The 26,046-nt window shown below is 51.0% G+C and overlaps 2 protein-coding genes across 8 annotated transcripts in view; one reads left to right on the top strand and one right to left on the bottom strand.

Annotated features, from left to right (window-relative positions):
* Cyth3 (cytohesin 3) overlaps positions 1-24,217 on the top strand; it is a 122,804-nt gene extending 98,587 nt beyond the window's left edge. For all 5 annotated transcript variants that reach the window (XM_063271013.1, XM_063271012.1, NM_053912.2 and 2 more), the window contains 9 exon segments: positions 5,867-5,985; positions 11,118-11,198; positions 15,204-15,316; positions 15,616-15,764; positions 16,837-16,948; positions 21,145-21,221; positions 21,295-21,366; positions 21,472-21,626; positions 21,837-24,217. In XM_063271013.1, coding sequence (XP_063127083.1) covers positions 5,867-5,985; positions 11,118-11,198; positions 15,204-15,316; positions 15,616-15,764; positions 16,837-16,948; positions 21,145-21,221; positions 21,295-21,366; positions 21,472-21,626; positions 21,837-21,909 — 951 coding nt within the window. In that variant the 3' untranslated portion in view covers positions 21,910-24,217.
* Positions 23,569-26,046, bottom strand: part of Usp42 (ubiquitin specific peptidase 42) — a 51,320-nt gene continuing 48,842 nt past the window's right edge. For 2 of the 3 annotated variants that reach the window (XM_017598289.3, XM_063271139.1), the window contains exons 24-25: positions 25,927-25,965; positions 24,265-25,308 (exon numbers count right to left, since the gene is read on the bottom strand). In XM_017598289.3, coding sequence (XP_017453778.1) covers positions 25,958-25,965 — 8 coding nt within the window. In that variant the 3' untranslated portion in view covers positions 24,265-25,308; positions 25,927-25,957. Of the gene's footprint in view, positions 25,309-25,926; positions 25,966-26,046 lie in introns of all 3 variants that reach the window. The other variant, NM_001105909.1, reaches the window with a different exon arrangement.

Below are 26,046 nucleotides of genomic sequence, written 5' to 3'. Positions count from 1 at the left end.
CGAGGCAGGTTTGGCCCTCGGTGTGTGAGCCTTGAGAAACATACACATTTAGTCCATAGACACCACAGAAAATCTCACTTTGTAGCTCAGAACACTATGCCTGTGTCTTACAGCGCCATGTCACCTTGTGAAAGTACAAGGAAATGCCAGAGTGACTAGGCTCAGGTAGGAGGGACTGTCAGCCTCTGAGCGGTGACACTTTAAGCAAGGAGTGTTGGTTTTGTTCAGAGGGCTAGAGTCTACAAGTAGCACTGGGGTTTATAAATAAATCAGGAAAGGTTTGATTAGATCAAGGAAATCTGGAGCTGAATTACCAGAGAATGCCATGTCAGGCACAGTAGTGAAACAGTATCTTCTAAGGTTTAAGAAGAGAAATGATTTAAAACTGAGAACTCTGTCCAGACTGTCCCAAATGAAAAAAAGCAGGGACTCAAAAAGTTAGTCACTAAGACCTTGTCGGATTATTCACTGAGAAACCGAGTAGATAAACCTAAAAACAAGAAATACAGCCAGAAAACAGGAGGTGCACAGAGCCGTGGGTGCTGGCTCATGTTTGTAATTCTGTACTGAGGAGGCTGAGGCAGGAGGGTCGTAAAGTTCAGGATCAGCCTGGACCACAGAGTGTGACAGTCTCCTAAAACAGCCACAAAAGAGATGAAAAGAAACCAACAGAACCCAAATCTAAACAAGAAACGGTTATGTGAAAAAAATGTATTTAGGAGCCCAGATTTGCTTAGCATATCTTATAAGACTGGAGAAAAGGAGCAGAAACAGCCAAGGTGTCCTAGGTGTTCATAGGTTCATGCAGGCTTAAATGGCAAGATTTGGGGATGGAGTAAGCTTTACAAGTTCCTAGAAAAGGTGAAATTAAGAAGGCATGATTGTGACAGGCATGGTGGCCTGGGCTGCACAGTGGGATCTTTTCACAAACTCTTTCTTCCGAAAGACCCAGAAAATCTACCAGCTAAGACATGGAGGAGGAAGTCCTAACAGACCATTGTTCACCTGGAACTGAACTTGGCTAAATTACCTAGGCTAGAAGTAAATGCCAGCCCAGACTGGAGAGATGGTTCAGTGGTTCAGCACTTGTGGGTTGGAGACCCAGCACTCACAGGGTGGCTCACATCCACTATGACTCCGGTTCCAGATAACTTGAAGCATGCACGTGGTGCACAGACATTCATGGAGGCAAAGCAGGTAAACACACAAAGACACCCAGCAGGACCGCTCCGTTGCAGATGCCCTTAGACTAAGGCTGAAATGAAGAGACTAGAAGAGGCGAAAGGCTTAGTGTGCGCTTCCATTTCTGCTGTTGACTTCTTTTAATATTAACTTTTCTGTTGAGTGTGTTAGCACAGGCCTTTATCCCAGTACTCAGGAGGCAGAGGCAAGGGGCAGATACAGACAGATCACTCACTTCAGGGCTATCCTGGGCCACAAAGTGAGTTCCAGACAAGCCAGGGCTACACAGTGAAACTCTGTCTCAAAAATTTTTTTTTATTAGTGAAACATTTGATTTCTTTTATAAGTAATTGTTTAATGTGTTGTACCCTATACATTCTGTAACAAATGACCACAAACTAGATGACTTAAAACAGAAATATATCCTCATGCGGGACACGGAGTCCAAGCTGAAGGTCCAAGCAGAATGCCTTTCAAACTTGGACGGAGAGTCTGTCCAGGCCTCTCTCCTACCTGCAGGTGATTGACAGCGGGTGCTCCTTAGCTGTGAACATAGCCTTCAGCCTCTGTGCATCTTCCCTCTCACTGTGTAGTCCAGGCTGGCCTAGAACTCGGGATCGTCCTAACTTAGCCTCTGAAGTGCCAGGATTGCAGGTCTGTGCCAGCACACCTGGCTTAAATGCCCTTTTAAAAACATTCATCATGAGCTCAAAGCAGGCCTGCTCTGGTGTCCTCTGCTTCCTTCCTGTGTCTCTTCCTGGTGGAGCCTTTCTTACACCTACTTGCTTGGTCTCTGGCTTTTGACTCCACATGTGTTTTGTCTGCATCAGACATTTCACCATGGAGCAGAATCTAAAGGAAAAAGATTATATTAGGCCCCTGGTTTTAGAGTTTCAGCCACAGTCATCTGGATACTTTGGGCCTGAGAGAAGGCAGAACATTATGTGGTAGGAGGTGTGGCAGAGGCCCTTTTCTCATGGAGATAGGAAGCAGAGAAAAGCAGCAGGAAGGGGCCAGATAGACTCTTCAAAGGCACGCCTCCATCAGCGCACTTCCTCTAACCAGTCTGTCTTCCACAGCTCTGCTACCCTCACCCTGTCCACCTTGAAGAATCTTAACATTAATGAGGTCAGAACCCTCAAACAACTAGTCTAGTCTAATGATGTCTGGAAACACACAGGCACCCATATCCTTCAGTGTGTCTCACCATATCCTAGAAGTGTCTCAGTCCAGTCACACTGACAAGATTAACCATCGTAGGCCTCTGCCCTGAACTCCCCTGCAGCTCCGTTTCCCATGATTAGGGTTTGTGTCTCTTGCAGAGGGAACCCTTTGTCCTCCTTTTGTCTCTTCTGTGACGTAAGCCAGAAACGATCTTGTTCTGACTTCCTTACGTCTCCCCAAACAGTTGTATTGATTCCTTTTCTTGCTGCTCTGACAAAGTGCCTGACAGAATAGATCTCAGGAAGGAAGGGTCACGTGGGCTCACAGGTCCATCATGGGAAGGCATGGTGGCCAAAGCTCGCACGGCATCCACAGTCATGAGACACGAATGCTGGCACTCAGCTAGCCTTCTCCTTTTTATTCAACCGAGGCAGCCAGCCTATGGAAGGGGTGCTCCACATTCAAGGGGGAGGGGGGCCTTCCCGTCTCAGTTTAAAGTCTCTGACACTCCCGCATAGACAAGCTTTTCTCCTAAGTAATTTCTAAGTGCTGGCCGGTTGACAGTCAAGGTCAGCTGTTACAGTGACCTAGTTCTTTGGGAGGATGGAGGCTCGGGGCAGAGACCAGGGGTTCCAGGGTCTGGCACTCAGCCTTGAGACTACAGACCCTGGAAGCCCAGGGCAGGTAGGAGGGGAGAAAAAGCCAGAGGGCAAAGATAGAAGAACCTCGTAAGGGTCCTGGGACTATCTGTGTCTGCCTAGGGGTCATCGAGCGGTCTGAGCTCAACCTCTGCTATCATAGTGTGAGTGAAAGCAGTTTCCAGAAACCAGGCCCGGATCAGACCCACTTTAGACTCTACTTCCATGAGCCTTTTGTTCCAAAATCCCAAGTGCTTTCAGATGCCTTTCTCCCTGCCCTTGGCAGATTTCAAGTAGCAAGACTTACCAGTTTATATTTACAGTTGGTCTCATGAATCCTAGTATTCTTAGCAAGGGCTCTATAATGCTGGAGTGTTGACCTTTGATGCTGAGGTGTTAGACAGTCAACTCCTGTCTTAACGTCCTGTGTTATTGCCCCTCTCTTGCCAGCTCCAAGGGTATCCCTGCCCTGTGTCTTGCTGGCCGCTGGCTTACCATCTCTAAGCACTCCTAATTCTCCTCACCTGGATGGCTGGAGAACGCGTCACACAGCAGCAGTGGGGGTGGGTTTTAGCCCGTACTCCAGCACAGGTGTGCTCCCATGGCCACAGCGGAGTGTGCAGAGTGTGTGTGACTTTACAGGAGCACCCAGGTGACATGCTCTTTCACATTCTTACCAGAAACACACAAGAGTTAACGTAGGACTGTCAGATTTAAATGGCCCACAAATTTTAAATGTAAGTCTTGAAGCCTCCTGACAAATTAAGAAACAAAACCCTCAACCCAGAACAAACTGTACTTGCAGAACATTGTAGGCCACCTTTCTGGGGCCACTCTTTCTCAAATCCATTCCCCCGGGTATCCCATACTGTCACCAAAATTAGGTTTTCTCTTTTTAAACTTTGCGTAAGCAGAATGAAAATATCCCTGCCTAGGGATGGAGAGATGGCTTCACTGGATATGGAGCTTGCTGTGCAAGCTTGGGGACCAGAGGCTGATCGTCCAAACCCACATAAAACCGGAGTGGGCGTAGTGGCCCCACACTTGAGAGGCAGAGACAGGGGAGCCTTGAGTCAGTAGCTAAATAGACGGACTGGACTTGGTAGCTCTAAGCTCAGTGGGAGTCCTGCCTCAATCAATTAAAGATGGAGAAGAGTCAGGGAAGGCATGGCAGCAGTGTGGGGACCTTTGTGCACGAGCACGAAACGCGTGCATCCGCGTCTGCACCGTGCACACAACGATCGCATGTGTTCACTCGTGTGCTCTTTCGTGTGCTGTCTTTTGCTGGGTCCCAGGTCTGTGAGGCTCTCCTCAGTGTCTTCTTTCCACCTAGTTGCAGCTTCCATCTTGTATCTTTATCCTTCCCCTTACTGGTTGTCTGTTGCTGTCTGAAGTCTTTGGAAATGCTAAATACGGCTGCCAGATGGACTGTGGGTGTGTGAGGAAGCCATAGCAGGCTGAGGCCTGGGAGTCTCAGCTGGAAAAGCCTCTCTGAATTTGTAGAAACGCCTCTTGGCACATGGATAGCAGAATTCCGTGTGCTCTCCCCAGCCCTGGTATGAGGTAGCTTCGTATAAGCCAGCTCTCAAGTTGTGCGAGAGGTGAAGCTTTGCTATCGTGGTGGGTCCTGGAAGTCTTGTGAGATGGTGTCGTGCCGCTGACCCATTCTCAAACCTGCCAGCTGCGTTTTACGAGTTCTTCAAGCGGGCATGTGTTTGGCTGGTGTAAGATTGGGGTAGTGTTGCCAGTTAACATGTTTTTGGCTTCAGGTAACAGAACCCCCCACCCCCCAAATTGGATACACAATGGAGTTTATTTTCTCATATAGTTGCTATGGCAATAAGTGTCTTCCGAGTGACAGGAGCAAGATGCTTATCTCAGTCTTTCCCTCATATGAGGGATGCTGTGGTACTGGTCACCGCATGGACTTCAAAGTAGAAAGAAAGAGGAAGGCGTAGAAGGCATCCCTACTTGCTTCCATTCATGTCAGCTTGCCCAGGTCGGTGTCATGAGCTCATTTGTACCGCAGTGCCGTGCTGTAAAGCAGGTCTTTCGGGTAAGATAGCAGAGTAGAAGGGTTGAGTTGGGGCATTGGGGCAGAGTGGGAAGATCAGAAAACAGCACAGCCCCACAAGCCTGAAGACCTGAGATCCACCCCCAGGGTCCAGGGGGGAAGAGAGACTGAGGGCTGTCCTTTGACCTCCACCTGAGGTCCATCCCCAGGACACCATTGTAGGAGGATCCAGTCCGTGGCAAGTTGTCCTCAGATTATGGCCAGTGCATGGGCTCACACACATAAGTAAATAGAAGTTAAATTTTAGTAAGTTCCAAATTCTTGTTAAAAGGCGGGGAAGGGCTGCTGGAGAGATGACTCAGCTGCTCTTCCCGAGGACCAAGGCTGATTCCCAGCACTCACATGGCAGCTTAAACCTTCCGGGACTCCACCTGCTGGCGTCTACAGGTGCTAGGCTTGCACGCAGTACACAGGCATGCATGCAGGCCAAGCAGTCGAATACATAAAATAGAAAAACAAGGTTTTCAAGAGATCGGTGGCTAGGGGCGGGAATTGGGTTACACAACTGTCAGCAACTCTCAGCACAGTGCGGTTCTGTACAGCAGGAACAGGATTTTTTCCCTGAGCTTTACAAACCTGACGTTACTTTTTAACTGCTTCTATAATGCCTGACAAGCACAGTGACTCTTCCTTGAATGGATGAACAAACTATGGTGTCTTGGAAGCCAGACCATGTGGGCTTCACCAGTCTCTGGCACTTTCACTGTGTCTGCCTCTGTCAGGTTACTGCATAAAGCGTGTCTCTAACTTTGAAATGGATCGTGAGCGCCCTGCTGACCTGCATGTTCCACTCCTCATTGTTCCTCAGGGCATTCAGTTCCTGATTGAGAACGACCTGCTGCAGAGCTCCCCAGAGGATGTCGCCCAGTTTCTGTACAAAGGAGAGGGCCTGAACAAGACCGTCATCGGAGACTACCTGGGTGAGAGGTAAGTGAGGAAGCTCTCAAGCCCTAGGCTGCAGGCTGTAGGACAGAGGTGCTGACCCCAGGTTGCTCGGGGCCAAGTGAGGACAGCGACTGGGACACCTGGCATTTGGGATCTTAAGGCACCAAATGTTAAAGTGGACCAAAAACCTACTTAGGAAGTGTGGGGTGAACTTGATGATGACCTGAACCTCACAGGGCTTCTTAGATACTCAGCAGAAGCACACACAGTAGAAGAAAGAATGAGTGACTGAGGGTCAGGTGGGTCTGTGTCACCAGTGTCATCCCCTCCTGGCCTGTGAAAGCATGTTCACTTTCTGCAGGCTTTCCCACAAATATCCCAGTCTTCTCAAGGGTCTGTCTCCTGTCACCAGAGGTGACATTCTCAGCTCAGCTAAAGATCGTCTGCTGATGGTTTAGTCTGCTTGTCTTTGTTGAGTTCTGAGATCAGGTCTTGCTGTGTGTGTAGCCTAGGCTGGCCTCACATCCATCTTCTTCCCTGGCTTTAAGGCTGGGACTACAGGGACAAAACCATTTCCTGAAGAGCTGTCTACTGTGCTTAGCTGAGGCTAGGCAGGAAGATGACAGCAGCAGGTGCCAAGAGGGGAGCATCTAAAGCCCAACATTGCCTGGTCAGGGCAGGTCTGCTTCCGGCTTATTACTAAAATACCCAATCGAACGTTCCCAACTCATTCAGGGAGGTCAGCTGACACCCAAACAAGACACTGAGAGCCCAAAGCCACAAACAAGGATCTTATGCCTATAGAAATGAACTTTTAAAAAGAAATTAGCAAATTAGACTTATCCCTAAGTGGAGATTATGTACCAAATGGACTCACTCATGCCTGCACAGTCTCTAGTGAAATGGACTCACTCATGCCCGCATAGTCTGTAGTGATGGTCTGTGTTCAGTTACTCATTTATTTGCTGACTCTGGTATTTCCAGCCCTGGGTAGTTAGTTCAGTCGAGTCGGTTACCGAGCTTTAGTGGTACATGTTTGCTTAGCATGCATGAGGCCCTGACTCATCCTGAGCAACACGCACGCACGCATGCACGCGCGCGCGCACACACACACACACACACACACACACACACACACGTTAATTCAGGGCCAGGCAGATAGAGTGCTTGTATAACATACAAGTCCTGGGCAGCACTGCATAAGCTAGTCATGGTGGCACACACCTTAGAGTAAACAGCAAAACTCATGGGGACACCTCAGGAAATGTGACTAAGGCAACACTGTTTCATGATAAACCACTAAACAGGATCTCCCTCAACACAGCGGCACAGCGCATGTCCGGCCCGATGGTGAGGGTAGGACAGGAAGTCCGCCTGCTCTTATTCCTGCTCCTCAGTGTGGTGTGGGGCTGCCACTGCCGCTGTTGGCCAGGTCACATAGGCAACAGATGAAAAGCAGTGCGTGTTGGAGAGACAGAGGTGGAACTGTTTGCAGATGCACAGAGAGTGAATCCTACAGACAACTGAGAGCGAGCGGGTGGGTGGCAGCCACCGGTAGTCCAAGCACTCAGGAAGTGGGGGTGGGGAGGTACCCAGGACAAGTCGGGTCGCTAGTGTAGCAGAGTCAGTGCAGGACCCTGCCTCAGAAAGTAAAGCAGAAAGCGGTTGAGGCATTAGCTCTGGGCTCGGCACATATGCAGCTAAGCCTCTGGGCTCGGCACATATGCAGCTAAGCATGCCCAGGCACCAACACCTACAAGCAGGCATGCACACACCATACTTAATATACACGGTGTCCTGATTTCATTCTGTGCTGTGATAAAATACTCAGAGCAAGAGCAACTGGGCAGGAGAGAATTTATTTGACATACACACCTATGTCTCAGCTATTGTTGCAGGAAGCCGGAGCAGGAACTTACACAGGACTCGGGGCATCACTGTGCTTTCTGGCTTACTTGCTGCCCCAGGCTCAGCTGGCTGTCTGGTCTTTATTTTAAACTTTTATTGATTCTTTGACAGTTCCACACCATGCACCCCAGTCCCATTGATCTCTCCATCCCCTCATATCCACCATCTGCCTTTGTAACCTCCCCCTGCCTAAAGAAAAAACACAAACAGAAATCAACAAAACAAAGCACAGAAAATGTCTCACCATGGAAGCTGTAGACTGTCACAGTGTGTCCCACAGTGTGTCCCTCTGTCCACACATCTTCACTTGAGAATGTTCAATGCAATGAGTCACTGGTTTGAGGTCTCTGGCTTCTGTACACCAACCATATTGACTTCCTACCAGGACTCCTAGGTATCTGTTGTTGCCTGTGTCATGGAGATCCTGCAGCTTTGGATCGGCAGGACCGGCCCCTTCATGGTTCACAGATGAGGTGGATGCTGCGGTGGACCTGGGCCTGGGAGGTAGCTGAGCTGGGCAGTGTGCGGCTCTCCCTCACCCACACCACCAAGGCGAGCTCTCCAGCATGGCCCCAGCCAGGCCACCTAATACTGCCATGACAGGACGCAGGGCCAGCTCTCCAACCCTCATGCCCTCAGGGCCAGCTCCACTGTTCAGCCAGCTTTCTTTTGTAGCCCAGGCCTGCTTGCCTAGGGACAGTCCTCCCGACAGTGGACAGCCATTGATCAAGACACGCCTGATAGATAGAGTTCTTAAATTGAGTTGTGTGAATCGGACCATACATCTAGCCAGGACACCGCAGACTGAGTGAGCAAGCTCAGCATGGCTGTGGGGATCAGGCCCTGTACCACAGCCAGGCTCACATCAGCCAGCGACCAGGAGGGAATTAACAAGGCGTGCAGACAGCCTGCAGCCTGAGAGGATTCAGTCAGTGTAGAGATCTGAGGAGACGGAAACCTAGCCCGTGTTGATGGATTGGGAAGGAGCCTTGCTGCCGTCAGTGCTCTCCATCGTGATGGGCAGATCCCGTACTCTTACCAAAGCCCCATTTGGCTTCTTCACATACGTCCACAAACCAATTCTGAAATTCCACAGGGAAGGTTCTAGGGATCAAAATAGCCACAGACTTGAAAAAGAACAAAATTCAAAACACCACTTTAAGGCTACAGAATAAAATTAAATTATACTAGTCAATAAAGTGCTATACTGACATAAAAACAGGCTTGTGGAGGATTGTGGGGCTGGAGAGCTGGCTCAGCAGGCAGGAGCTCTGCTGACGACCTGAGTTGTAGTTGTGACACCCACATCTAGTGGCTCCCTGGGAGTCTGGGGTCCTTTTCTGACCTCTGCTGTAACTGAAGTCACTGTACCTTCCCTCTTCCCTGCCGTCCATACACACAAATAACAAATACCAACGTAGTCCAGAAGATGATAGAATGGGGCTGAGAGTTGAGAAATGAACAGCTAGTAAATGTTCACTAGTAAATGATTTCAACACATCACAAGACACCTGAGGGAGGGAGGAATGACCTCAGCAGGTGACATCTTCGAGAGACAACATCACCTCTTCACTAAGCATGGAGGTAAGAGGGGTCCAAGACACAGACGGGAAGCTTTAAATGCTTAGAAAGAACAGGGACAAATCATCACGATCCTGTTCTTGCAAGAGCTTTTTAGGTCTAGTGCCCCAAGCTTGAGCAATTAAAGAAGATGAGGTAAACTGAATGTCACAGAATGATTTTACAAATGTAAATGTGCGTGTGTGTGTGTGTGTGTGTGTGTGTGTGTGTGTGTGTGTGTGTGTGTGTGTGTGGTGTGCGAGGGCACTTTGACAGATCAGTTGATCACCTGTGCGAGTTGGTTATTTCCCCACGTGTGTTCTGGGCTCAAACTCCTCTTCAGACAGTATTATTATGAAAGAGGGAAGAAAGAGAAAAGAAAAAAGCCGGAAGTGTGGTACACACCTTTAATCCCAGCACTTGGGAGGCAGAGGCAGGCAGATCTGAGTTTGAGGCCAGCCTGGTCTACAGAGTAAGTTCCAAGACAGCCAGGGCGACACAGAGAAAGCCTGTCTTGAAGAACCAGAGAGACAAAGGTGGGGGCAGATCCCTGAAGAGCAGCATTGAATCTTACTGATGAGACACAGCTGAGAAAGAAGTCCTGCTGTCTGACTGCCCCATCCCAACCCCTAGTGCTGGGCCCACCATTCCCAGAGACTCAGGTGCTGCTGTGGCCATAGGCTTTGTCCTTAGCTGCAGCCCTAGCCTGACTGCCACTGTGCTCCCTCCACACTGACCTGTGACTTCACCAGCTCAGTGGCTCATCTGACAAGTGTGTTGCAAGATTGGGGACTCAAGTCAGCCTCTGTGATCTGCGGGGACAGGCCTGCATGCCTCCTGGGAAGGTCTCATCATGCCCCCTTCTGGGGATTCAGGCTAAGGAGCCATCAAGGGCCCTGGAGAGAGCACTACCATGCTTCCTCTCCAGAGTTTGTTTAAGCCTTTTCTTATATTTTCATGTTTAACTTCTAAAAACTAGTATGACTATACTTAGGGTTTGTGCTGGTAATCCCAGAACTCATAAGGCTGAGGCAGGAGGATTCCAATGTGTTCTCTACGTTATATAGTTCCTGGGTTATATAGAGTTTCATGCCAGTCCAGGTTACAGAATGAGACCTGATCTCATCCCCTCCAAAGAAAAATACGTCCCCGCCCCAATACATCTTTTCTCCACTTGCCTGGCCTAGTGCATTGGATGGTCTATGTCCTCGGAGTTACTTCCTTGTCCTTATGCTCAAACCCACTAATGAAGAAAGGTTATACTAGGACCCTGCTCAGGGACGTTTTGAAGGTTCCAGGATTCCAGATTGCTGGGCCTCACCACCGGTCGTATGTAGAGCTGGCCTGAAGATGAATTGAAGGTTTGGGGTGGACTCCTTTCCAGCTCCTGTCTATTAGGAAACACTTCCAGAGAGCCTCTCCGGGTGCTTTGCCTTGAGACTGAAAGCTGGGCGCATGGGTAGATGCCCATAATCTCAGCCCTGAGGAGGTGGAGGCAGGAGGTTCCTAAGTTCCAGGCCTTCTCCAGGCTATTGAGAGACTCTGTCTCAAAAGAACAAAAGAAACAAAAACTCTGAAAAGGAAATTACAGTGAAGAGCGTGCTTGCCTGCTGTCTGCTGTTATTACCTGGAAGGCCTGCCAAGGCTTTCTCTCTCTCCAAGGCACTTGGGTATAAGGCGTTCGTCCTCTTTATGTTCTTTCCTAGAGATGATTTTAACATCAAAGTTCTTCAGGCTTTTGTTGAGCTGCACGAGTTTGCTGATCTCAACCTTGTCCAGGCCTTAAGGTGAGTGCTTGCCTCACAGCATGAGGAATGGGAAGGATGTGGTGGCAGGAGCCGCGGAATGGCCTCAGGTGACTCTGATGGACTCCCCAGTAGTCCTTCAGTTCTGGCAGCTCAGCCTTTGTGCCCTCTCCTGTGTGACACTTAGCAGCCCAAGGCAGAAACCAGACTCGCTTGGGTGGACTGCACGCTCTGCACCCTCTCAGTCTCTACTGTCTTTCATTCTGAGGATGCCTGGCACTGGCTCTAACCATGCCTGCTGCTCTTAACACAGTGCCCTGATTAAGAAGTGCCTTGAAGAGGGCCTTGTTTTGGTTCACAGTTGGAGGGTGCAGTCTGCCACGATGGAGAAGGCATAGCGGGGGCTGGAGAGATGGCTCAGAGGTTAAGAGCACTGACTGCTCTTCCAGAGGTCCTGAGTTCAATTCCCAGCAACCACATGGTGGCTTGCAACCATCTATAATCAGACCTGGTGCCCTCTTCTGGCCTTCAGGCGTACATGCAGGCAGAAAGCTGTATGATGTATACATAATAAATAAATGTTTAAAGAGAAGGCATAGCAACTGCATGAGGTATACATGTAGACAAGAAAAGATGTTGACAGGTTTGCGGAAAGGAAGCTGAGGTGAGGTACCCTCCCTATAGCTTTATTTGGAGAATTACAGGCTCCTGGCTACTGTGCGGCTTTCAAGCAGCAGAGCCACCGTGTATAGATAGCACAGTGGGGTCCAGAAAGCAGAGACAGATCCTTCTGCGGTAAGAACAGAGAGCAGTTTCTTGCTCTTGCAGGTTTTGTGGGTGTGGGAGGTAGGAGGAATAGGTTCTGGTCCCTGGATGATGCCATCCACAGTCAGAACGGGTTTTCCTCATTTAAACCTTTCTGGAAACATGGTCATTGTTAGACCCTAAGGTGTGTCTCCACAGTGATTCTGTGTCCCATCAAGTTGACAGTGGAGGTTAACCTCAGCATATGTGCGCTTCGCTTCCTATGCCATGCTTGGTACAGCCTCCGTGTCTCCTTGGCCTGTTGTCACTAGAGTTGGCCTCAGGTGATCACATGTCATCCTGTGGCTTCTGACCTGTAAGTAGAGGAGGATGGCCCTGAGCACACAGTACTGTTGTGTCCATGGCATGTTCTGCAGAAGCCCAGTCAGGCTGCCGGGTCTTTAGTCTTGTGCATTGGTGTCTTGTTCTGTGGAGCCTGGCATTTGGACTGTCACTTCACCGTGGTGTACTAGCTGGTATAGAAAGAGGCAACAGGACTGTCCTGGTAGGGTCACCACCTACTGTAAGCTAAGCACACATAGCTGGTCTTGTCTGGTGTATCTTTATATCTCTCCTCCTGCCTCTGGGGTTGTTTGCACGGTTGACACCCTGCTCAGCAGCTCAGCCTGGGCTGAAAGCTTTCTGTCAGAAACCCATACAGGAGTGTTGAAGACCCCAGGTCACTGATTTTAGGTCCTGTTGGCTCAGACCTTGTCTTAGTTAGGGTTTTACTGCTGTGAACAGACACAATTACCAAGGCAACTCTTATAAGGACAACATTTAACTGGCGCTGACTTACAAGTTCGGAAGTTCAGTCCATTATCATCAAGGCAGGAACATGGCAGCGTCCAGGCAGGCCTGGTGCAGGAGGAGCTGAGAGTTCTCCATCTTCATCTGAAGGCCGCTAGCAGAATACTGGCTTCCAGGCACAGAGTGACGCACCTATTCCAACAAGGGTATAGATAGTGCCATTCCCTGGGCCAAGCGTCACAAACCATCACAGACCTGATGAACCTGGAAGGCCGGTCCACGGCATAACCATCACCACTGTGGTTCTGTCCGGTCACTCTGTCTGCCTTAGAGTAAGAGGACAGAGCCAGAGATGACTTTTCCACCAGACCCAGCCACAGTGAGGAGCCGCTGCCTGCCTTTGGCTTGCTCCAGTGGATTCTGTCCTGGCTGTGTCTGGCCTGTAGCACCTTTCCTGTCTGCCCTTGGGTCCAGCCAGGGATGTAGGTGGGCTGCCTGAGAAGGGGGCAGAGTCCACTGCAGGAGCAGGGAGGACGGCAGGCATCGTTAACTCCTGTTGTGTTGTTGAGAGATGCCACTTCCTGTGGGGATAAAGTGTGAAGCTGGATAAGAGGCCGTCAGTGGGATGCAGAGGCCGTCAGTGGGATGCAGAGGCCGTCAGTGGGATGCAGAGGCCGTCAGTGGGATGCAGAGGCCGTCTTCAGACCCGAGGAGGGAGACGCAGAAACCAGGGAGACAGAGACAGGCCCTGGAGTCTGAAGAGCTGCCGGACGAATTCTGACCTTTGCTGTGGGGGCAGAGATGTGCCACTGGCCTCTAGGGGTGCGGGGCAGGGAGAGCGTGTCAGTGGCACTTTGTGACTATATAGAGCAGAGCGGGAAGTGTCAGAGATGGGCCTGGCTTCACTGCTGTCGTGAAAGTGGGAACAGGAATCAGCGTGTCATGCGTGTAGCTGGTATTTGGCTACTGTATGGGTTTTCTTCCATCTTTCTCCATCCTTCCCCACCCTTTTACCCCCTAACACAGGAGAGAAACAGGGTAGAGAGCAAAGGAAAGAGATCCCTGAATAAAGCCGGGGCCAGAAAGTGGGTGACATTATCGTTGGATTCCTTCCTGCTGATAGGGCCATCAAGTTCCTTGGGGCAAGTTTGATCTTCGATGTCAGAGAATATCATCTAGTTTCTCCTCCCCCTCCTCCCCCTCCTCCCCCCCTCCTCCTCCCCTCCTCCCCCTCCTCCTTTTCCTCCTTTTCCTCCTCCTCCTTTTCCTCCTCTTCCTCCTCTTCCTTCTCTTCCTCCTCCTCTTCCTCCTCCTCCTCTTCCTCGTCCTCCTTCATTTCTTCTTTGTGCACAACTACTTAAACCATGACCAATACCAACCAACAACTCATCATGCCTCTTAGGGCTCTAGAATCTATAACCCTCTAAAAAGTCTCCAGAATTTCAAATGTCGCGCAATCACAGAAACTGTCTTCAGTTGGCGAGACCACGCCCCCACCAGAGTGCCAGGCAAATCATATCCCCACCCCTGGGGTTAAAATGGAACCACATTCCTCATTCTGTATTTTGTAAAGAAACAAAAATTCTCACTACAGATGCTATTGAGCCAGACTCTGGCTGAGTGGGGGACTGATTGTAGCAGGAATCCCTCTGTAGTGGGGGCAGTGTCAGGGAGGGTGGTAGCCACACCCAGAGGAAACCGTCCTATTTAACCAGCCCAGGTTCGTCTCGCTGGTGTCACTGTGTGGCCATGTCTTAAGACCCAGAGCAGTGGAGGAGTCTTCTCCAGCCTATAGGCCTGACGTGCGTCCTCGTCTTCATTCAGAGCCAGGAGACCTTACAGGGCAGGACAGCCACATGACCTTGTCCACAGTACTTAGGCAGACAGGCGGGGAGTGCTGGTAGGTGCCATGCAGACCGAGAAGGTGAAGCAAGGAGGAGGTGGAGACATTCAGGCAGGAACTACAGTGTCTGTCACATAGGCATCCGGTGGAGGCCTTACTGGGAGAGGACTTCTGAGGACGGCAATGTCTCTGGACTTGGGCCTGGTCCTTAGAGTCAGGAGTGACACCACACACCATGGCTGTGTCCTGGAAGGTGTGGGTGGGCACTGGCTGGTGTCTGACCTTGGCTTCTGGTGAGAGGTTCTGAGAGGGCCGGACCCTTTATCCTGTCAGAATTGTGACAGCTGTGGGGATAAATCAGGCCCTGGTGACCGTCTGGTACATGTAGGAGGTGGTGACATGAGGGACAATGTGTTGGATCTGCCCAGTTGAAAGCATCCACAGCAGATCTGGAAGAACTGTTCCTAGTTACACAAAAGGGAGCAGTCGGCCATCTTCAGTTGTGGGATAGGAGCAGACCAGCTACCCGCATGGGACTTCTGACTGCCTGAGCAGGCCATACTCTTGCTGTGGTGTGGGGCAAGAACTGCTCAGGACCTGGCCAGATCTGTCCTCCAAGGGTCACCAAGTGAAGCATCCTGTCTCCACAGGCAGTTCCTGTGGAGCTTCAGACTTCCTGGAGAGGCGCAGAAGATCGACCGCATGATGGAGGCCTTTGCGTCCCGATACTGCCTGTGCAACCCTGGGGTCTTCCAGTCCACAGGTCAGCAGCCTGCCACGCCCAAGTTGAGATGCTTCCACCCATAGCTCCCCATTACCCCTGCTGCCTCTGTAGGGAGCCATCCCTCAACGTGAGCGGCCATCCTGCCTGGGAGGCAGCTTGGCACTGCTTCCGGCCCCTCTCTCCACGTGGGGACACCAGTGAGCTCCAGCCTCCCCACCCCACCATGGTTGCAGACATGTGCTACGTGCTGTCCCCACCGTGGTTGCAGACATGTGCTACGTGCTGTCCCCACCGTGGTTGCAGACATGTGCTATGTGCTGTCCCCACTGTGGTTGCAGACACTTGCTACGTGCTGTCTTTTGCCATCATCATGCTCAACACCAGCTTGCACAACCACAATGTGCGGGACAAGCCCACTGCTGAGCGCTTCATCACCATGAACCGAGGCATCAACGAAGGTGGGGACCTTCCCGAGGAGCTGCTGAGGGTGAGTCTGCGGGTGGCTTCCCTGCTGTGTGTCTGTGCTAGTTTCATTTCTGTTGCTGTAATAAAATATCCCGACAAATGGAGCTTTAAGGGAGGCAGGCTTTGTTCAGCTTACAGTCTAGGTTCACATACAGGCCATCGTGTGGGGACGTCAGGGCAGGTACCTGAACACAGAGCATGCTCGCCTCACGTACACCATGGGTCCCAGACCCAGGGAACAGCACCCACATCCATGAGGCTGGCTCCCCCCCCACCCCCCACAGGCAGCCTGAGGTAGGCAGTCCCCTGTAATACGTCTCTCTCTGAGGATTCCAGATTGTGTTATGCTAACAGTTAAGATGAGCCAGCATGGCCTCTGTCCTTGCTGTCTTTTGGGGGGTTTCCCTCTCGTGTATGTGGGAGGAGTGGAGCCTCAGTGTTGGGTTTCTCCCTCAGTCGTTCCTCTGCTGTATTTTTACTATTATTACTATTTGTGGTGGGCGAGTGCCTGTGCTGTGTGTGGGGTGGTGGCATGTGGAGGGCAGAGATCTACACTGTGGAGTTGGGTTCTCTCCTTGGGTGTGTGACCTGTGCAGATGGGACTTGGTGCGAGGCTATGTGCCCAGTGCCTGGACCTGCCAAGCCCGTAATGAGCCCCACGTCTTTTGTTGTTGTTGTTTTTGGAGATGGGGTCTCTCACAGGCCTGTAAGTCCTAAGGAGCCTCCTGTGTCTGCCTCAGAGATGACACAAACAGATACTGCTAAACCTAGGTTCTTACATTTACATAGCACTGGGATCCAGAGTAGGTCCTCATGCTTGCTGGCAAGCACTTCACCAGCTGAGCCATCTCCTGGCCTCTCAAGTTATTTCTTTTTTTTTTTTTTTAAGTTATTTCTAAATTTTCAAATACTCCCCATCCACCGAAAGTCAGTAGTGCTGGTTTACTGACTTCAAAGGTGTCTTCCAAGTGTCGCCTTGACCTCCTGGTCTCCCAGGCTGTGCAGGAGGGGGCTGCATGGTAATTCCATGCAGGAGGGAGAAAGGCTGGTCGCTTCTCATTACGGTCCCTGACTGGCTCTCCCCTCCCTTACAGAACTTGTATGAAAGTATCAAGAATGAGCCGTTCAAGATCCCAGAGGACGATGGGAATGATCTGACCCACACCTTCTTCAATCCAGACCGAGAAGGCTGGCTGCTGAAGCTGGGTGAGCCTGGTGGGGCGGGGCCTGGTGGGGCGGGGCCTGGTGGGGCGGGGCCTGCACCCGGGCCCCTCCCCCTGCCCACAGCAGCAGCTCCCGGGCTCCTTGCCCTGCTCCTCCTTTGGAGCCACAGCCCCCAGCTACAAGACAGAAAGATTAAAAAGAAAAGTGCAGTCAAGCCAGAGCCCACTCTGGGCAGCCACACCCCCCAGCACTGATGGCTCTGTCCCTGAGCTGTGGCCTTCCAGAGCGGGTCAGGCTTGCAGCGTTCTCTGCACGGCCCATCCCAGAAAGCTACTGAGTTAGTGTCCACATGGATCTGGGTAGTCCTCTCCTGAGAAGCAAGTGCCTTTCTCTCCAGAACCTGTGTGCTTTCCCGTGCCTTGGCGTGGCTGTGATTCTGACGAGTGGTTTAAATGTGCCTTCTTGTTGTTTTCCTTCTGCCTGTGGCTCCCACCTTTCTGTTCTGTGACGGGCTGTCCCTGCTTGTCCTGCGTTAGGAGGTAGGTACCCAGTGGCTTCCTCCCCTCCCCAGCGGCTCATTTCCCCCACGTCGGTCTGTGTGCAGCTCTGGTCTGTGGTTGGCATTCATCTGACCCATTTGGCTTTGGACTTGGCTGGGGCAGCATCATGCAGGCACAGTGTGTGTGACACCCACCCACCAGGAGCAGGGCCCAGAGTGTCTGGGACCAGGAGCGCATGGGGAGGCTGTGTGGGAATAAGCTTGGCTCTGCCTTCAGGGTCCTGCAGCAGGGAGGAAGCTGGTGACCAGCCTGGCCTTACCGGGCTACCCCCATCCCACACCTCCACTCACCAACAGTGCTTGTGCCTGTACAGAGGCTTCCAGTGGGAACTCAGGCATTTCCTGCATTTGGGACAGTTGAGAGACACTTGAGGTTCATCTGACTGGGGGATGAAGTGTCACTGCAGATGGACAGTGACGCCTGTGGCACAGGATGGCCCTGTCCAGGTGATATTGTTGCCGTGTAGTAAGACGGGCTCGAGGGATGGAGAATTCTGAGGGTATTTTTTAAAAGACGAATCAAAGGAGGACGGGGTGTGAGGTGGAGATTTGGCAGCTGCTGTAGCCATCCGGGTCGCCCCTGAGGCCTGCTCTCTGGCCTGTGCTCTTTCACTTTGCCTCTTCCTGGGTCAGCATTTAGAAATGTTCTCAACACCCAGAACCTTAAAACCTATGACTTGAACTTGGCCACCTGAGAGAGTTTGATGGACACACTAAAGTCCTCGGGTCGCACTGAGCTTGTGGGCCTGCAGCAGACATGAGAGGAACGCTCGCCTAGGCCCCCACAGCCGACCAACTGGGAGCCCTTGGGGGACGATGGCACGGACACTTCCCGACAGTCTGTGTGGTTCCTGTGCTAGGAAGAGACCAGTCCCTAAGATAAAAACAACTGAATGTCACCAAGCGGGAGGATAGCTCGTGGTTTGTAGCCCATTTTCTGGTTGGGCACTTAAGCAGGCCATGGACTAAGTGTGCAGAGCACTTGAGCTAGGGTGCTGGCACCCATGCTCTCCCTCACACCAGCAGCCGCTCTGTTTGTGCTGCTCCAGGGGTAAAGTCTGAAGCCAAAGCCATGGTTCCGTGAGGCGCTAGCTGTAGATGGCACCGCAGCATGGGGCACAGACAGCCTGCACTGGCCTCTCCGAGTGCCTGATGCCCATGGACACTTCTGCCCACAGGTCTCCCTCAGGTGTGGGGGAGCATTTGCTGCAGCCAGCTGATGAGCCTCAAAAAGTGTCAGATATGCTGGAAGCCATTAGCACTCTTAGTGGGCCGTGGACAATGTTGGATTTTGAGCATTCAAGTAAAAAACATGGGGTGTAGGCAGCGTTGAATTACCATGGAGGAAGAGGTGTGTATAGGTGTGTAAATGTCAGTGTGCTATGTGTGTATAGAGCCATGCTTGGTAACACCAGTGGAAGTGAAAACATACCAGTGAAAGTGTTTGGAAGCACAGCTGTGCACAGAGCTGACTGCTGGATTGGTGAGCAGAGGACGTGCCAGAGTTACTTCAAGTTTGGGGCATGGCCCTACCACTGCTAGACCGACATCTGAGCTGAAAGATAACCCTGCTGGGCAGCCTGGAACCCAGCCAATGCTGCTCAGTGTGGGTACCTATGGGCTAGACTCCCCCAAACCCCCAACAGGGTGGGTACCTATGGGCTAGGCTCCCCCAAACCCCCAACGATGAGAGCAGTGGAGATATCCAGAGTGTGGAACCAAGGCCCTCCGTCTTCACAGATGCCCACAAATACTACACAGCAGGCCAGGTGGCTTGAGGCTGAGCAGAGCACAGAAGGGCCTGACAGCCAGGTGCTTTCAAACGTCAACAGCAGAAGCTGTCAGTAGAAACCATTCTGACTGACGACAGCATTGAGTGTTTCAGGGCAGGAGGCGGAAGGGTTCTTCCCACAGTGAAGAGCAGGTACAGACAGGAACAAGAATGACCAGGGGCTGTAGCCACAAAGTGAGCAGCTCTGCCAAGGGGGAGCTGGTGGCTGCAGAGGGAGGGAAGTGGGAAATTAGGCATGTTGACTTCTAAGTGCTTTTGACTGTTGTTGGGAAAGAGGCCTGCCTAGGGCTGCAGCATCGAGATAGCCGGGAGTCCCCAGGGCAGAAGAGGCAGCAGACTACTGTCTCAATTGTGAGCTTGTGAGCTGTCACCTGATTCCGTCACACCTTAGGCCTGGGAGAGCAGCTGAGAGAAGCTAGTTTGGTTAGATCTTGACATCCTTTCTCTGCTTCTCCTCACTGGAGGAGTTGGGGACATGAGGGACAGAGCTGAGCTTTCTCTGGGCCCTGCATGGCATGGGACTTTCCCACAAGCCCCTAATCTCCTGTATGCAATGGAGTGAGACCGGCCCTGACTTAGGGCAGGACTCTAGTGAGGAAGCTGTAATTGAGGCCGGGTGCCAGGAAGGATGGTGGGAGAAAGGAACGACTCCAGGCTGGGGAAGAGGGGGGGGGTCGGGGTGTGACACCTTGGGGGACTGGTTGGGACTGGCCTGACACCCCACCGTGCTCTGGAGACCCTTGCAGACTCTCCATTCAGTCAGGGTAAAGACCCCTCCCTGTTCCTACTGTCTGCCATTTTTAACCGGAAACCCCACATCTCTAACCAGAAGCCCCACTAGGAGCCTGGGAAGCTCCTGCCTCACACTGGGCACCTTGTGTGCTCCCACAGCCTGCACCTCCAGCATCTTGCATTTGCCTGCAGAACTTAGGAGGCTGCAGATGCAGCCCCAGGCACACTCCTGCTTCAGCATGCAGAGAACGCCAAGCCAGGGCCTCTGTTAGCACTGTCAGTTCCTGAGCCTCTGGGACAAGGAGGGCCAGTTCACCTGGAGCCCCTTGAACGCCTGACTTTGTCAGCACAGGCAGCTTCCCCTTCTGTGTCTTCGCACATCTTGTCAAAAGCAGAATCTGTCAGTAGAAATAATTTTGACTGAGTGTACCGAGTATGCCAGAGCAGAAGGCAGAAAGAAGGGTTCCTTTCTACAGTAAAGAGCAGGTACAGATAGCTCTGTGTGTGTGCGTGCGTGTGTGTGTGTGTGTGTGTATGTGTACGTGTGTGCGCGCGCGCGCGCGCGCGCGTGTGTGTGTGTGTGTGTGTGTGTGTGTGTGTGTGTGTGTGTAGCTCCAGATCTTGTTAAAAGATTAATTCAATCTAATAATTCCCTGGGCCAAGAGTAATTGACTTTGATGGATCCCAGGGCTGCTCAATGTCCCAGTAATGCGATAACAACCCTGACGTAACGGGATTAAGCCTGGACAGACCTGTGTGAGCCGGCACTGACTTCATCGTGTTCATTTCATGGGGGAAATATTACACCCATCCATTACAACTAACTTTTCCAGGAAGCAGATTTGAAAGCAGTGTGTGATCTAGGGTGACCCTGGGTGGCCATGGAGACAGCTCCTGTGTGGGCCCTGGGTGGGGGGTGCATGGGGCCCCAGCCCTGCACCCAGCCATCCTAGGAGGCCAGGCCTCTCGGCTTGCCCTTGACTTAACTGTGGTCAGTATGGGCTGGTTTGTAGAGGAAGGAAGCCCAGTTATGAGCTTGGCTTCTGTGGCCTTTGATCAAGGCAGTGATGTGTGGTAGGGGGTTCTGGGCCCCGCTCTGGGCCCTGGGGCTCCATCTGCCAGGGCCCCGGCCTCACAGGGCTCTTCTGCTCCTAGGGGGCCGTGTGAAGACCTGGAAGCGGCGCTGGTTCATCCTCACAGACAACTGCCTCTACTACTTTGAGTACACCACGGTAAGTGAAGCCGTGCCCTCCAAAGTCCTGGAGTCTCACTTGTCAGGCCTTGCCTCACGCGTCTCTCTCGTAGGACAAGGAGCCCAGGGGGATCATCCCCCTGGAGAACCTGAGCATCAGGGAGGTGGAGGACCCTCGGAAGCCGGTACGCCATTTCCCCACGCCCGTGTCCTTCCTCCCACCCTAGATCCTTGCAGCACCCCCTCCCATGCCTCTGGCACCCCTGTGACAGCTCCCTTCTCTCTACCAGAACTGCTTTGAGCTTTATAACCCCAGTCACAAAGGGCAAGTCATTAAAGCCTGCAAGACGGAGGCAGATGGCCGTGTGGTGGAGGGGAACCATGTTGTATACCGGATCTCTGCCCCCAGCCCTGAGGAGAAGGAGGAGTGGATGAAGTCCATCAAGTGAGTGGGCAAAGCCAGGCTGGCCAGTCTTAGGGGAAGCTGGGGTGTGTGGACACACAAGTGCATGTCGGATGCCTTTACTCAGTGTGTCAGAAATGTAGCAGGCCAGGCTGGGTACCTCACACTTGAACCCGCTGCTTGGGAACCTGTGGGGTGAGGTGGTGTCAGGCTGCCTTGCAGCCACACCACTTAACTTGCTTTCTTCCCCAGAGCGAGCATCAGTAGGGACCCGTTCTATGACATGCTGGCCACAAGGAAGAGGAGGATTGCCAATAAGAAATAGGGAAAAGTCAAGATCCAGACTCCAGCGGATACACTGGCCTCACAAGCCGCAGGACTGGGGACAGTGTGGACCCCATGGGTCCTCCAGAAGAGCCAGCCAAGGCCGGAGCCCTCCAGCCTGTGCTCTGGGACATTGGCCAGCTGTGAGCGTCTCTTTCCTGCCACCGTCCTAGTATTGACCTTTGGGGACCCTTGTCCACAACAGCACCTGGTGATGACAGCCTCCAGACCTGCACAGCCCACGTGGGACTCCTGTTCCGGAGCCAGAGCCTCAGCCACACCAAGCCACACCTGCTCTCTGGGGCAGCACTACATGTTCTAGAAGTCGCTGTTTTATATCAAAATGGGAAAGGAAAACTACCACTTTTTTATTCAGAATTTTTCTCAGATATATAGGATTATAGCTTTTATATGCCTTTTTATATTCTGAAAATTATAATGAAAGATACTTAATTTCTAACAGTAGTATTTTTAGAATGGCAGCTATAAACTTAACTCCTGGACACAAGTACACGCTGTGCACTGGAAACACTGTATATGCAGCCCCCAGGCACTTGGGACTCAGGCAGCCACTCCGGGTGAAGAGGCACTGGGGTGACCATGAGGACCAGTGTGCTTTGGAGACTCAGGCGTGACTGCCACTCCCCCACACATGCTTCTCTAACGTGAATCAGTAAGATCAGGCTATGGTTTGGGGCATTGATCCTGTCAGCACCAAGGCCTAGAGATGGAATTCTCTGGAACAGGCCACTTCTGTGGAGAACCACATTAAACTGCCCTTCGTGGAGGACAGCTCTGTGGTCTGACTGCACGTGGCTCGTGGCTTTGGTACATTGGTTGCTTGCTGTTTCACACTTTGGTTAAGTGCTGACATATTTTGATGTAGTGAGTAGGCAGCCAGAAGCAGCCAGAAATAATTGATCTGTCCTCTGGTAATGCCAGGTTTTCCAACATTTGACATCCCGTTGAGGAGGGGAAAGGCTGAAGATGGCACTGGGGGACACCTGTGGCATCTAGACCCCATGTATACCGGCGTATGACTTTAGGGCACATGTGCTTGGGCGGAGACGTGGTAGGCGACAGGACCCATTCATCTGAGAGAACCCTCTGGAGGTTGCATGTGCTTCCTGAGAAATGGCTTTCCCCTGCACATTTGCTTCGCCACTCTGCACCCACACATCTGGAGCCTGTGTTCTGAGGGCCCTTGAAACTGCCATCCAAATGCCCTCACACAAGATGTTCAGTGAGTGGCCTTGAGGCTTTTTGCCTCTGACCTTGGTGGTAGCTGTCATCTAGGCTGACTCGGGGATGTGGAGGCCAAAGCTCCCTCATGCACCAAACTCATCACTTTTTGGTTTATTCAAGCTTCTAGGCTCTTACTATACCTCAAATCTGAAACCCTTGCATTTGAGCTGCCTGGCTGGTGTGTATGCAGCCTGGCTTCCAGTCTTCCATGATCCCTACCCGTTCCCCACCTCAGACCTGAACTTCCTGCTGGCAGGGCCCCCGTTGAGAGGTGGGAGCGGGCATTCCTTCAGTCAGGACCCAGGTGTCGCCCTGGGCAACAGAGCTCTCTGTTGGACATTGAGGACGGGACATTAAGCATGAGGCTTCCTAATGTTGTCTTTAATGCCATAGTCATCTGTGAGGGGACCTTACCTTATGGCTGTTGGTTTGCCTGATGGCTGTTGGTGCTAAGAATCCTAAGTTACTGGCTCTTGGAGTATCCGCAAGGAGTCACTTAACTCAGGTTACGTTGTGACAGTATTAAACCCCAAGGGCATCTGGCCACGCCCAGAGCTTGTAAAGGCTGGGCACTCATGCCCTTCACCCTTTGTCTGCACTCATCAGTGAAGCATTGAGCCCTACTCTGGCCAAAGAGCGTTTCCTGTCCTGCTGGGCTTCAGAACACGTGGTGGGACAGCGGTGTAACTGGGAACCCTTTGGAGATGCAGCCGCCTACTGTGTGCGCTTCGTGTCATACTGACTTCAGAGCTAAGGTGTGCTTTGCTGACAAGTTAGGTCGTTACAGACCACAAACCATAGGTTGTGATTTCTCCTTTTTATCTTAGAAAACATTTCTATTTACAATAAATAGTTACTATGTAAATAGTGTAAATATGTATTAATTTCTTCCATGTTATACAATGTACATACTCCCTACAACCTGCATGAAGAGAGATCCTATTAATGTCCACATCAGAATTTCTGGCTATTGCAAACAGCTAGTGAAATGGAGGGCCTTACAGCTGTCAGAACTATTGCAAATACCGTTTTCCGTAAATAAAAACATACCGCTAAAAACAAAACCGCCTAAGACTCAATTCTTCAAAACACACGCTTGTGGAGCACAGAGTGAAGCGGAGACTGAGTTGTTTAATCTGCTGCCATTTATATACTATATAAATCTTACATGCCGTATATATACAGTGGGGCAAGTGCTTTTTTTAATCTTAAAAAAACAAAGATCAACTTTAGACATCTCTGAACAACACAAACTGTATATAAACCATACAGATTATTCAGATACACACTGTATTAAATACAGTCTTCTCCCCACTCCCGTCTCCTGATGCAGGACCAGTGAATTATAAGTGTCACAGTTTTATAGCATATCCATATTAAAAATAAAATCACAGTATGATTTTTGTCTGTAACTAGAAACTTGAAGGGATCAAGCTGACGACTCAGACTCCAACATCATATTGTCGAGACGAGACACAGTATAAAAAGTGTTAGGTAAAAAAAACATACTGTAGGCTTTACAAATAATGTCTGGATTATACATTCATAATGCAAATACTCATCATAACTGGTAAGTTGATTGGAATAGTTCCACAAAGTTCAAAAACAGAACTTGTCTATAAAACACATCTTCAAATCTTGAATACAACTAAAATGTGAAGCAAATTAGTTTCTAGTATCAGACATTGCAGAGGAAGCCCTCGAAGGTCTCGCTGAGAGCTTGGGTCTTTAAATAAGTCTTTAAATTAAATAGACGCACTGTCGCTTGTCCTTGTGAAGTCCATGGTTCCCAGCTGGCCGTGCACCAGGTGTCTAGCGTGGAGGGACATTACATGAGATACAAGTAGTCACCTGAGTCTGTGGTTAAGCAGCATTGAGATGGTCTATTCCAGGGCGATATTGTCAGTGTGGTTTATGTACACGGTAATTTACAACGTTCAGCAGTGTACAAAGTATCCATTTGGAATAAGGGCAATTAAGAAAAGGTAAAAACTGAAAAAAAAAAAAAGAAAAAGAAAAAAAAAAGGAAAAAAGTTGTCCATGGTAAAATCTGTACAGTATTTACTAAAGAAGCACCACGCAGTTTGGACAAAGTTATTTTCTATGTTTATAATTTAAGCTGGGTTGGGGATGGCTTCTGTTGAAAATGTTGACTCTGAAAGATAAGAGGTGCACGCATTAGTGTCTCTCTCTCTCTCTCTCTCTGGATGTGTTCCCAAACCTTTTAAGTAGTTGCTAAACCGACACTCTACGCTCCTGAACTGCAGTAGGGGACCCTGGGATGCCAGGGCGGCGCCATCTGCTGGGCCCCACAGCTGCAAATCACCTCCCACCTCAGACACCACTTACACTGGGCAGAGAGGAGAGAGGCCTGGAGTCTGTCTCCATAAATAACGGCGAAGCCTGTAAATTAGCTGCAAGCTGAGCTGCTATACCAGCTCTTTGTAAAGGCTCTGCTGACCTGACCCGACAGACACTGTCCTCCTTTACAAAGTATGGGCTCTGGGTTCCTGTGTCTCAGGGCCACACAACAGGACACCAGCATTAGGATCAGGGTATAGCCCTGACCCTTGTGTGCTCTCTCTCTGCTCTCAGATTCCGCATTCCTTAACCCAACTTCCACATCTGGATGCTAGCTAGTGACAGATTTGAGTGCTAGAGGCACAGACACACCAGGACCCTCCCCTTCCCCACCCCCGGTTTTCTTCAAAAGGAAACCCACCCATATCCACTCAGCACTTCCACAAATGACCAGACACGGACAATTGCTTACCGTAATTTTGTGGTTATAAAGCCAAGGGTTTTTAGTTACCTAGAAGGCAAAGTGAGGAACAATTTTATTATGGATGTGTACCTGCAGACCAACCATAATCAATTCCTACAGCTCACTCCT

The sequence above is a fragment of the Rattus norvegicus genome, chromosome 12, assembly GCF_036323735.1.
Source record: "Rattus norvegicus strain BN/NHsdMcwi chromosome 12, GRCr8, whole genome shotgun sequence".
Classification (NCBI taxonomy): domain Eukaryota; kingdom Metazoa; phylum Chordata; class Mammalia; order Rodentia; family Muridae; genus Rattus; species Rattus norvegicus.
Note: the sequence above shows the minus strand (reverse complement) of the source record. Positions and strands in the feature narration are given on the sequence as shown.